Genomic DNA, 13,544 nt, shown 5'->3' on the forward strand with positions numbered 1-13,544 from the left:
GGAAAACCTGTACAAAATGTTTTAGCATTGGCATTTACCTCCAGCTAGATTGGCCAAAGTATTTCCAAATCGTTTCCCTGAGTGCTGGAGATGTAGCTATAAACAGGGAACCTTCTATCATATGTGGTGGGCCTGCACTAAAGCCAGGAAATATTGGCCTAAAATAAAGAAATGGTTGAAACAAATTACAGAACAAAGATTGTATTGAAACTGGAACTATTCTTATTGGACATATTAGGTGGAAATATTTGTAAAAAAATTCAATATATAATATTACATATACTAACTGCAGCTAGAACCGTTTTTGCTCAAAATCGGAAACAGAATAATATCCCTTCAGATCAGGGGTGGATTGCTAATCCTGTTCCAACCGGTTCGGTTGGAACGGGGCCGGCGGCGTCCTCATACACGTGCGCAGTTCATGCATGCATCTTAGCGCCTGCGTGATGCTCCAGCTGCTCGCGGAGACTCGCACAGGCGCTGTATGTGCCATCCAGCTGCTCGCGGAGAATCGCGCAGGCGCTGTATGTGCCATGCACCTGCGTGGAAGCGCAGAAGCCTTCAAAGACCGGTAAGGAGGGCGGGCAGGTGGGCCCTTCGCCATTCCCGGAAGTTACTTACTTCCGGGTTCACCGACCAACCGGTTTGTGGGGACCACCGCGAACCGGTTGAAACCCACCCCTGCTTCAGATGCAATGATAGTAAGAAAGATACTTGACTGTGCAGAGATGGATAGGTTGACCCTGGAACTGAAAGGCGAAAAGAATCAGAGTAGATGGAGTAGATGGTATAAATGGTTGGGTGATAGATCTAAAACTATTGTATAAGAAATAGATATTATCTACAATAATATGACAATACTGTATATATTTGTAAATATTATTATAATCTAAATGACTATATAATATAGATTAGTAAACTATAGACATAGAGCTTATGTAAATATGACTGATATTAATGATACCGATACGGAAATGCTGTAATGAGTGGAAATTTGTGTTTTGTTTTTTAATGTTTAAATATGGTTAATAAAAATTATTTTGGAAAAAAGAAAAGAAATCTGGATTCTAAGTTGTTTTATAAAATATTAACTCCTATTCTTTGCTTTTTAATGTCACCTGCAATCTTGATTTTCAAGACAAATACTTGTAAGATCCTTTGTCCAGTCATCAGATTATTTATAAGTTGATTTGCCTGTCTCTTTGCAAAAAGTACAATGGTCAAATAATCTCTACTTCCATCTCTATGTAAAGGCTCTGAAACCTGAAGATAATCTTTGAATTTTTTCAAGATATAACAATATACTCCCTCTTCTTTGCCTTTGGTGGGCAAAAATATTTCTTCACGGTTTCCCAAAAACCATTTCGGTCAGAAAGTCCACATGGTCTTATTTAGGCACAAGATGATCTTCCAGATTTGCAAACCTAATGAAAAGAGGCTCATTTGGAAACTTCGGCGTCATAACCAATGACGTTTCTAGTTACTTTTATACAATAAAGCCACACATTGGAAGGTTTATCATTATAAATAACATAGGTGTGGATTGCTCATTATCTAGTCATGATGGCCATAACAGATGTGTTTGCTTAAGGGGAGCCTTCAAAACAAGACTTGACTATTTGTTATATCAGAGGGAAGCTGCACTCACACAATCCACTAAAGCCAAAACATAGCTTGTTCCTTTCTTTTAGTTACATGAACCAATATGGTCTTATTTTTAGATGTGAATCAGGCCACTCTTAGAAGGCTACTTCATCTTCGGCCAACTAATACTGCGTTTCCCCAAAAATAAGACAGTGCTTGGCCTTATTTTCGAGGTCTTATTATTTTTGAGGGGCAGGTGGTGGCGAGTGTGGTCACCTCATGGCTGCTGCTGTGTTGCAATATTTTTGGGGAGGGCTTATTTTGGGGGGAGGGTTTATTTTAGCGCATGAGCTTAAAAGCCCAATTGGCCTTATTATCCAGGGAGGTCTTATTTTCAGGGAAATAGCAATAGCGATTAGACTTATATACCGCTTCATAGGGCTTTCAGCCCTCTCTAAGCGGTTTACAGAGTCAGCATATTGCCCCCAACAACAATCCGGGTCCTCATTTTACCCACCTCGGAAGGATGGAAGGCTGAGTCAACCCTGAGCCAGTGAGATTTGAACAGCTGAACTGCAGAACTGCAGTCAGCTGAAGTAGCCAGCAGTGCTGCATTTAACCACTGCGCCACCTCGGCTCTTAGGGTAGGGTAGAATAGGGTAGAAGGCATTTCATTTCTCAGTGTTTGGTTTTTATTTTGAATGTTGTACACCAGGGGTGTCAAACTCGATTTTATTGAGGACGACATCAAGGTTGTGTTTGCCTTGGAAGGGCCAGAGGTGCATGGCCATGGTGGGTGTGGCCAGCTTGATGTCACATGCGGGGGGTACCTGTGGCAACCGGAGCACCCTGCCAGCGAAAACTGGCTCCCAAGTTTCATTTCTGGTTGTGATGGCCTCCTGCAATGCTCTGCCAGTGAAAACAGAGCTCAGGAGGGCTGCACGAGGCCCTCCTGAGCTCCGTTTTTGCTGGAAGAGGCACCACAAGCCACCCCTTGGCTGTTTCCAGGGTGGCCCGGGGGCCAGATCTAAGCACAGTGGGCCGCATCCGGCCCGCGGGCCTTGAATTGACAGCCCTGTTTTAGACAGATGCAGAAGTTTGTCAGACTTCTTACTTAACTCCCGTTAAGTTTATTTTCTATGTACCTTTTAAATCTAGAATTTAAAGTTTTGCCACCTTGAAGGAATGCGTGACCCATGCCTTTGGGATGTTAGCTTGGAAATACCGCTCAAGTTACAACTTCTTCCTGCACAATTTTTTTGAGGCATAACAAAGGCATTTGACCAATGGGTCTAAGTGCAGCATCAGCAACTTTATTTACAAATACAAAAGAAAACAGAAGGAAAAAAAATTCTTCAGTTATATTAACCTGTTTATGAGGTGCACGGAGAGTTACATTTTTCAAACACGGGACGATAAAGAATCTTTCACAAATTTCCCCAGCTGGATTTCACCATTAAAGCACAAAGGGATATTGAATAAAGTGAAGTGGACAGTTTCGAAAGGGAAATATTACTTAAGCGTAGCTTAACTTGAGATAAAGACTGCAACCACCTCTGCGTGTCTTCAAATGTAATTCTCACAAAGTTCTGCGCAGCTCTCTAGAATGTGATGGCTTTCTCATAAATACTTCAAAATAGGGGCTTTTTTTTTTAAACGAAGGATGCAGTTTAGTGCATCTTCTACATGATCTAGACAGGCAAACTCCTGGTCCTACAAAACACACCCCACTCCGAATATTTTTAGATTTGAAGCAGCCGTTTCCTTCTCTGTCTGTTGCAGAGGCTTCCTCTTCATATATTTGGATCACATGGCGGTTGTGTGTCCAGCTATCATCAGAAAGAAAAAAAATACAAATTAAATTCAGATTTAGAAAGCTTAAAGTAACAATATCTCTATCTCTATCTATCTATCTAACTATCTATCTATCTATCTATCTATCTATCTATCTATCTATCTATCTATCTATCTATCTCTCTCTATATCTATCTATCTATCTATCTATCTATCTATCTATCTATCTATCTATCTATCTATCTATCTATCTATCTATATACATACACACATACACACACACACACATTCTCTCTCTCTCTCTCTCTCTCTCTCTCTCTCTCTCTCTCTCTCTCTCTCTCTCTCTCTCTCTCTCTCTCTCTCTCTCTCTCTCTCTCTGTATGTGTGTGCATGCACATATGTTCCAGCTTAACTCTGGAACGCCTTGAGCAATTTCAACCAAACTTGGTACACAGATGACTTACTTTCTTGAAAAAAATACTCTGTGTGTGTAAGACACCCCTAACACCTCTCAGGCTGTGTGTTCTGTTAAGATACAGCCTATTGTGCCATGAAATGGCTTCTACTGTACCGCCTTAAAATGGCTTCTACTGTAGAGCGGAGTGGAGTTGCCATGGTAATGGCTTCACAGTACTCCACAAGGGGACACCCTCTGGTAAGGGGGAAAATCCAACATTAGAAATTATGTTTGGTCCAGACATTCCCCCCCGCTCCCCATAAATAAATACCCGGGCGATGCCTTTTAAATAAGAGTTTCCCCACATACATCCTATGACTTAGTCCTCACTTAACACAAAACAGGCTATTTTATAGTTTTTGTTTTGTTGTACATCAAATGAAATGTAAACAATTAAAAAGGCATGTTATTTCTCCCCCCCCCCCCTCCAATCAGAGGGACTTTAAAGGCCATTTCCTCCGATTTCCTAGTTGGTGCACAATTGGCTCTTGGATCTAAGCTGTAGTGCCTTTAAAGTTATGAAATTCAGCTTTCTGCTACATACCATTATTTTATTGCACCGTTTATATGACACGCCTTTCTAAATTATAATAGCACTTAGACTTGTGTACCGCTTCATAGTTCTTTACAGCATACTCCAAGCAACTTACAAATGTCACCACCCCGTTCTTTTATCCAAAGAAGGGAATACCTCTAACCTTGTTTCTATTCTGAAATTGCTTCCGAATTTTGTGCTTGCAATGAAAGAAAGAAGGAATTTTGATTTTGTTTTTGTTAACTAAATTGGCTTAATGTTTCGAAATATTGTTGTGTAAAAGGATAAAGTTGCGGTTGTAACGTTGTTCTCTTCTACTGTGCCAAAAAAAGTCGGCAGTTGGTGCCTTTTTCTTTCCTTTTCTCCCTTTACACTATGTTTCTTTTCTTTTCCCTCCCTTTTCTTAGTTTTCCACTCCTTTTATATTTTTCTTTGCATTTTATATTTTGAAAAACCAATTTTTTTAAAAAAAACATAGTCAACAAATGTCAGCACGTTGGTCCCCCCAACAACCTGACTTCTCATTTTACCAACCTCAGAAGGATGGAAGGTTGAGTCAACCATGAGCTGGTCAGGATCGAACTGTCAATATGAGCAGAGTTAGCCTGCAATACTGCACTCTGACCACTGCGCCACCACGATTCTTAATGGAAAAATAACGCCTTGCTTCAGAGTAGACCAGCTCATCCAACTTCGATAGCTAACTGTCTAACCAACCAAAGCATCTAATTTCTGGAAAAAAAAAACCTTAAAAACCTTTCGGGATCAGGGGGCTTATAATTGTAACTGGTTAGAGAAAGAGCATCTTACTTTTAAATCTGAGATAGCAGCTGTTGCAGAAGAGTTGGTTGTTCCGTATACGGACTTCTGCTCCAGCCTGTGATCCACCCAGGTCCCCCTTGCAAGCAACGCACTGTGCAGAGAAATCGGACAGTTAGACCCGGTCGCAGTGAGGATTGGAAGGCGAGTTGTCAGCCAGGGATTTTGAGAGCAAGAGGAAGAGGGCGGGTGGGTATCCTTGTTGCTACGCGAAGGAATCGTGGCGCGAGGGGAGAAATAAACCAGACTTAAAAGCTACACAGACAGGGAGATCCGTAGAGAGTCGCCTCTTGCTTTCTGAAACAGAATTGAACGTATGGCACATGGAGAAAGCAACGTTTTTTTGGCACAAAGCTGTTTCTTTTGAACACTCCCATGCAGATTCTTTTGCGTTGGAGTTCAGCTAAATTGAGTTTTCTTAAATGAGTTCCGGCTGCATTTCGCTTCATCATAAATGTGCCTGTTTCAAATGCATCAAAGAACAGCGAGAGGACAACCGTGACCAAATATCCCCGGCAGTTGGGTTGGCCTGAACTCAATGCTAAAAAACATTACTTTATGCAGGTAAAATGGGATTGCATTTAATAGTCTAGTCTGGCTAGATTAAAGAAGAGAAGAATTAGAGGTGACATGATAGCAGTGGTCCAGTATTTGAGGAGCTGCCACAGAGAAAGAGGGGCTCAAATTATTCTCCAAAGCAGCAGAAGGGAAGGGAAGAAACAATGGATGGAAACTAATCAAGGAAAGAAGCAACCTGGAATTAAGGAGAAACTTCCTAACAGTGAGGACAATTAACCAGTGGAACAGCTGGCCTTCGTAACTGTGGGTCCTCCATCACTTCAGTTTTTAAAGAAGAGATTAGACAGTTACTTGTCTGAAATGGCATAAGCTTGAGCAGGGGGCTGGACTAGAAGACCTCCAAAGTCCCTTCGAGCTCTGTTCTGTTCTAATTTCTATTCTATTCTATTCTATTCCACTCCACTCCACTCCACTCTATATCCTTTTTATTGGGGATCATACCAGAAACCTACAACAAAGACTTAAAATATTTGATTGTAAATGTGTTAACAGCAGCCAGAATTGTATTTGCAAAAAACTGGAAAAACGAAACAATACCAAAACAGGAAGAAGTTATCCGAAAAATAATGGACTGTGCTGAAATGAGTAAATTGACATTTGAAATTAGAGAGCAAGAGGATGAACAATTTTATAAGATATGGGATTTGTTTTATCGGTGGCTAGGGGAAAAAAAAATTTGGAAATGAAAAATGATATACTTATGCCTTAATTGGATGGTTTTTGTTTTTTGCCACTTAGCAGAAGTAAATGGCTTTTATTGGCTAAAAATTTAAAATCGCAGTTCCCATGATGGTGGAAGGCTGCAAATAGCCCTAAATGCTGGCTGGCAGGTGAGTGCACGGAATGTGATCACGTGATCGCCAGAACTTTGAATTTGGCTTCATCGGTGGCCCTGGGAGGTCCATCGCCACTTCAGCCACTGAGCAACTGGTTATAAGAGGAGGACTGCCTGCATACATTTAATGGCTTTAAAACGTCTTGCAAAGGCCATTCGGGATGGCTTGCGATGCATATGAGCAATTCAGTATTTTGGGTATGCATTTATATCTAAGCACAGGCAGAAGACATGAGATCTGTGCAAAAGTTGGTTTCTTTTATGCAGGGGCAGCGGTGTCCTTTTCCTGCTGTGATGGCACTCCCACAGATTAGGCCTCCTCCGAATTCCATCAGCCGGCCAGTGTCGACTGGCAACTACCCAGAGGAGGGCCTTCTCTGTGGCTGCTCCAACCCTCTGGAACGAACTCCCCGTGGAGATTCGTACCCTCACCACCCTCCAGGCCTTCCGCATAGCCCTTAAAACCTGGCTGTTCCGACAGGCCTGGGGCTAAAGACTTGCAGCCCCACTTCGAATGGTATGATTGTTGTGCTTTTTTTAACTGTGTATGGTCTTTATGTTTTGTAACTTTGTCTGTTTTCCCCTCCCTTGAGTTGTGAGCCGCCCTGAGTCCCTTTCAGGGAAAAGGGCGGCATACAAATAAAGTAAAATGAAAATGAAATGATCAGTGTGTGCAAGGAAGTGAATACGGAAGGAAGCCTGAGACATAAGAGGGAAAACCCTTGTTACCTGTTCTGCCTTATCTTAATGCATTCTCCATCGGAGAAGCTTCAGCCTTGTTTGTCCCCCCCCCCCCAAAAAAAAGAGCACTAAACATTTTATGGCACATCAAAGAGTCCAGCAACAGTTGATCGTGGAAGGTTCCCCATTAGCAGACGGATTTTGTTGTTTTGGATCTTGCACAGTCACATAAAGGAGGCTAGCAAAGCTAGGATGGGGTGGGTGGGTTATCGGCTGCCATTCAAACGGGCAGGACGTGCCCCTGCCTCTCACCGGTTGCCCCTCTCACCTTAAAACAATGTAAGTGATAGCAAAGGCCAAGAGATTCGATGATCATAGCCGCTCCTTTGCCCAGAGTGTTTCTGCAGCTGGAACACATTCGCTTTCCACTCACCGACCTAAATATAGAACAAGAATGGGGTTGAGAAGCAGATGGCAGAATACCACCCACCGAACAAGGAAAAGGCAGGGCCGCAGAAGGAGCAGTGAATCAAAACCCCAGGACTGCAAGGAGAAAAGCAGAAATATTCTTCTTTCAGATGGAAATAAAATCACCAGAAAGCGTTACCACCCCCAAGCTTTAAATGAAATATAGCTATTATGCAACTCAAGAGTTAGCCTAAATCATGTACTGTATTTTTTCAAAGTATAAGACGCACCGGAGTATAAGACGCACGAAGATTTTGAAGAGGCAAATTTTTTAAAAAAGTTTTTGCACTCTGCAGACCATTTTGGTGAAGGGGGCGGGGTTTCAGGAGGCAAAAAATGCTGTATTCAGTGCATAAGACGCAACCAGATTTTCAGCCTCTTTTTTGAGGGAAAAAGGTGCGTCTTATATTCCGAAAAATACAATAACTGTAACTATGCATGGCTAAATGTAAGAAACAGCCCATAGGTTTGAACTTGTAGAAAGTTTTCAAACTGTAGCATCTGCTTCTTATTTAGGCAACATGGTGCCCAACAGAAATGCCTTTGAAGTTAGGCGATATAAAAGGTGGTGAATGGGACTGAAGACCCAGCTCAGCTAGTTGCCTAATCTGGTAAAGAGATGTTTCTGGGCTAGGGAGTCTTTCTCCTCTTTTAGGCTTTCAGGCAGGGGTCTCGGGTTCAAAGAAGGCCAATGAAGTATATAAAACAACATCCGTCATGAAAGGAATAATCAAGTAACTTTGAGCACTCTTGTAAATTCTTATTTGCAGAAAATGATACAATCAAATTGTTGGAATGTTTTTCTATACAACAACTAGAGTAGCATTCAGCCAGTAGATGGCAGTGTTTACAGGTTTGGATGAATGGTATATACTCTATGGTCTTTTGTTCTAAGTAGAGATTCCTGGTCAGAGTTAAAACAGTTAAGCAGTAAAGAACATGGTGACTGTACTCTTCATTTTATCCATGGTATGTTTTTTACATAGAATTTCTAACACAAATGATTGAAAACAAAAGGGTTCAGCAACGTTGAAAAAAGGAACAGCAAAACAGATGCAGAGGTGTTCTGTTGGCACTCACTATATGTTTTCAATCACCGTAATTAGATACTTGCTGAAAAAAATGATGCTTATTCTCCTGTTAACAGAAGCAGAGTGACTAAAGCAGGGAAAAACATACAATTGTTTCAAATGAAGGTATGATGTTTATAAATCTCCCTAAAACCAATAAATCAACCATCTCTAGTAGTATTAAATGCCAGAATCACAGTAATTTCAGAACAGTGGACGGTGCACCAAGAGGACGGATGATCTGCTTTAGAAAAAGACATACAGGCAGTCCTTGACTTACAACCATTCATTTAGTGACTGTTTGAGGTTATAACGGCACTGAAAAAAATGACACGATCATTTTTCACACTTATAACCACTGAAGTTTCTCTTTGGTTACTTGATCAAAATTCAGACATTTGGCAACTGACTCATATTTATGACGGTTGCAGTGACCCAGGATCCTGTGATTAATTTTTGCAACCTTCTGACAAGCAAGGTCAGTGGGGTAGCCAGATTCACTTAACAACTGTGCCACTGCAGTGATCCACTTAACAACTGAAAGGTTATAAAATAGGGCAAAGCTCACTTAACTCTCAACCTTACCGTATTTCCCCCAAAATAAGACAGGGTCTTATTTTTGGGGAGGTCTTCTTATTTTTGAGGTGGCAAGCATGGTTACCTCATGGCTGCTGCTGTGTTGTAATATTTTTGGAGGAGAGATTATTTTAGCGCATGCGCTCAAAAGCCCAATTTGGCTTATTATCCGGGGAGGTCTTATTTTTGGGAAAACAGGGTAGCAACAGGAATTTTGGACTCTCTTGTGGTCGTAAGGCAAGGTCTGCCTGTATATTTTTTTTTGTAGTATAACATACCCATTAATTATCATTGTGAGGAACTCACAGATGATATCGAGGGTTGCCAGGTTGTTTCTCCCCGCCCTCATCCCCCCCAAAATGAGGGAGAAACAAAAAGAATTCAGTAGATGCTTCTTATACCTGTTGCGCTGTTGCGTCCCAGACTGAGAAGAGGTTGGCGACGGAGCTTGAGGAACAGAAGGTGATGGGGGGATATGGGGCAAGGAAGATGTTGTCATAGATGCAGAGGAAGGAGAGGGAAGACTGGAAGATGGGGTGCGCATGTAGGCCCGATTGGAGGTGGACACCACTGGAGGAATATGCTGGCCAAACTCTTGGCTGCTCGACAAAGATGTGGAAGATGCAGACTGGTTCATCCAGGAATGAGGTCTCCAGGAGTTTGTTCTTGAAGAGTCAAGATTATCTAAGCTCTCACCTCTGGAAGAAAAATGTATAGTGGCTATAGTTGATCATTCTACACAAAAGATACTACTATAACTGGAGAATAATTTTGGTGAGGTCTAGGGGGTGTCTCAGTCATCCAGGTCATGATTGTCCCAGAGGACACAGACAAACCTCCAGGTGGCCTCAACGACTCTCTAAAAAGAATGCAAATGACCAGCTCCTTCTGTTCTGGCCACTTTTTACAGAGGCACAACTGAGAGCGTTTTAACAAACTGCATCACTGTTTGGTTTAATGGCAGCAGTGCCTCCGATAGAAAGTCCATACAGAGAGTGGTAAGGGCAGCCGAGATGATTATAGGAAGCTCGCTTCCCATTATTCAGGTTACTGATTATAAGAGCTGTGTGCTTAGAACTCAAAGCATTGTTAGAGGTCCCACACATCCATTTTATGATGTTTCTGTTGCTCCCCTCTGGGAGAAGGTTTTGAAGTATTTCCAGCAGGAATACCCGATTCTATAACAGCTTTGTCCCTTAGGCTGTCTGTTTGGTAAACTAGCAAGATTTGTTTTTCTCGTCATGCACATGTATACATTCGAACTAGACTGTGTTGTTTCTCTGTGTCACACAATATATGTGGCTATATGAACATTTATTTATTTATTTAGTCACGTTTATCTGGTGTATATTGGAAGGGGGGACCCTTTGAGAGCTGTATGCAACGAAATTTCATTTTAAAGTATGCCGATTAGCATAGATTTAAAGTGACAATAAAGTTATTCTACGTCTATGCCTAAGCCTAAGTCTGCGAGGAATATAAATCCTTCCGTTCCCCACTTTTCAATCAGAACTGAAGAAGCTTCTTGGATGAGAAGCAAAATGGCAAGACATCATATGAGCAGTGGTAGGTTCCTACCAATTCGGGTCGGTTCGGTCAAACAGGTAGTGGTATGGCGGTCTGGGTCGCTGGAACTGGGAGTGACCCAAGCCTGCCATGCCCCCAAATTGGTTCCCCGGTCTCTTCTGCCATCGCTGGCATGCTTCTGCGCATGCGCAGGACAGTTTTCAATCAACTGTCCATGCACAGCAATGCACAGCATGGGCGCGCGCAAAACATCCTCTCAGCAAAATGATAGTAAGCCGATTAGGAACCCACCACTGCATACGAGCCATTTAATGGGCTCCATCCCACTCTGGGTTTCCCAGGCCATTCTAATCTCTGGGAGGAGGATGTTCCAGAGAGAGAGAGGGAGCCATCACAGAAAAGGCCCTTCTCCTGGGTCCCACCAGATGTATCTCTCTAGCTGATGGGACCCGTAACATTCCTTGCCTCCCTGCTCTGGTGGGTTGGGCTGATGTGACCAGCAAGAGACGGTTCCTCAGATAACGTGGTCCCAAGCCATGAAGGGCTTTAAAGGTGACAACCAGCACCATTACCTCCTCATTCTAGTGCCGGTCAGACTGAAGGGCTCTTTGTGAACGCTGGCGTTGCGTTGCCGGATCCAGCTGCTGTCCGTGTGCAGAGAGGTCCTTTTCTTCATTTCCTGAAGAATCTGCTGCCTTTCCAACTCAGCAGCTGACAAGCCCTGTTCCTTCTGAGATCTTTTCAGCGAGTTGGTGGTGTTCCAAGATTGCTCAGAGAACTTCTTCTTCAGCCCTAATTTGATTTTTTTAAAATTTTTGTTCCAAAGATGAAAATACAAAATCCAAAAGAAAAAAAAGGTTTAACATTGACAAAGCAAAGCAAGACAACAACCTTAATAAAATGTGAACTAAAAACAAAGACAAAACCACATATTATGGCCCCAGCTGAACACCTTTCTTGCCACAGTTGTTAAGTGAATCATTGCAGCTGTTACGTTAGTGAGCCGCGGTGGCGCAGTGGTTAGAGTGCAGCATTGCAGGCTACTTCTGCTGACTGCTTGCAATTTGGCAGTTCAAATCTCTAGGTTGACTCAGCCTTCCATCCTTCCAAGGTGGGCAAAATGAGGACCCAGATTGTTGGGCAACATGTTGACTCTGTAAACTGCTTAGAGGGGGCTGTAAAGCACTGCAAAGCAGTATATAAGTTTAAGTGCTATTGCCATTAGTAGCACAGTTATTAAGTGAATTTGGCTTCACCGTTGAATTTACTTGTCAAAAGGTCACAAAAGGCAATCAGGTGACCCCAGGACACTGCAACCATTATAAATATGAACCAATTGCCAAGCACCCAAATTTTGATCACATGACCATGGGTATGCTACAAGGTGGCGCAGTGGTTAAATGCAGCACTGCAGGCTACTTCAGCTGACTGCAGTTCTGCAGTTCGGCTGTTCAAATCTCACCGGCTCAGGGTTGACTCATCCTTCCATCCTTCCGAGGTGTGTAAAATGAGGACCCGGATTGTTGTTGGGGGCAATATGCTGACTCTGTAAACCGCTTAGAGAGGGCTGAAAGCCCTATGAAGCGGTATATAAGTCTAACTGCTATTTCTATTGCTATAGTTGCAAGTGTGGAAAATAGTCACAACTTTTTACAGTGCTGTTGAAACTTTGAATGGTCACTAAATGGGCTGTTGTAACTCGAGGACTTCCTATTTTTACAGGTTTCTGGCTCTCTGCCTATTTCCCCCCCCTCTTTCCATGAGAGCACTTACCACTGGTCTGAGGATTGTCTAAATCAGTAGTTGATCTGGATTTATTTCTGGGGGGAGGAAAATGGAGAAATTATATTATACAGGTTCTTCATAGGATACCATTTGAAACAGACATAACCCTCTCTGGACACACAAAGGGTGCTGAAAAACTTTGATGATTCAAGGATTATTTCTAAAGGTACCAAGGAAGCCCCAGAAAAATGGAAAGTAATAACTTCACGGCAGAAAATATGACTTCTCATAGGAATTTTCAAGATATAACTCTAGTATTACTCAAGAGATTCCAAGAATAGAATTAACATGTGGTTTTGCCTATTCCAAGAATCTCAAGATTTTGGTCTGGGCTTTTTACATATAGGCTGCCAACAGTTTCTTGCAATCCGTTGCAGATGTTGAGTATATATATATTTTCTAGGAGGAAAATTCATCCTAAGGCACAAAACCAGAATGGCATTTTCTCTGCGGAAACGTCCAGGGCTGGCTTTTATTAAATGGTATCTCTGCATCTTCAGTGTCTGCAAACGAAGCACGCAAATCTAAGCTGCACCTCACTCTAATGTAGTAGAGGTCAGCACTGAAGTGGCTGCAGAGATCCTTGATGGGTTCATTCCAGATTCCTCCTCCCCATCCAGCGATGAGAGGAGTTCATCCATACCTGGTGGCAGGAGCAGGGGTGGAATTCAGTTGCTTCACCCTGGTTTGGGTGAACCAGATGCTAATTTTATATCTGGTTCACCGAACTGGTAGTTGGAAGGACTGGCTGGCCCTGCCCACCCCCCCACCCCCTCTTCCCTCTCAGAAGTCTCCATGCAGCCTGTTGTGCCAGGTAAATGCAGGGCCCGCACG

At 42.6% G+C, this 13,544-nt stretch overlaps 1 protein-coding gene across 1 annotated transcript in view; it reads right to left on the reverse strand.

Moving 5' to 3' along the window:
* Positions 1-2,875: 2,875 nt before the first annotated feature.
* The window catches only part of LMO7 (LIM domain 7), a 97,367-nt gene continuing 86,698 nt past the window's right edge, over positions 2,876-13,544 (reverse strand). Inside the window, 6 exon segments of the mRNA XM_032226500.1 lie at positions 2,876-3,413; positions 5,181-5,283; positions 7,613-7,721; positions 9,800-10,096; positions 11,498-11,717; positions 12,699-12,745. Of these exon segments, the coding sequence (XP_032082391.1) occupies positions 3,391-3,413; positions 5,181-5,283; positions 7,613-7,721; positions 9,800-10,096; positions 11,498-11,717; positions 12,699-12,745 (799 nt within the window). The 3' untranslated portion in view covers positions 2,876-3,390.

This window comes from Thamnophis elegans, chromosome 11 (genome assembly GCF_009769535.1).
Source record: "Thamnophis elegans isolate rThaEle1 chromosome 11, rThaEle1.pri, whole genome shotgun sequence".
Classification (NCBI taxonomy): domain Eukaryota; kingdom Metazoa; phylum Chordata; class Lepidosauria; order Squamata; family Colubridae; genus Thamnophis; species Thamnophis elegans.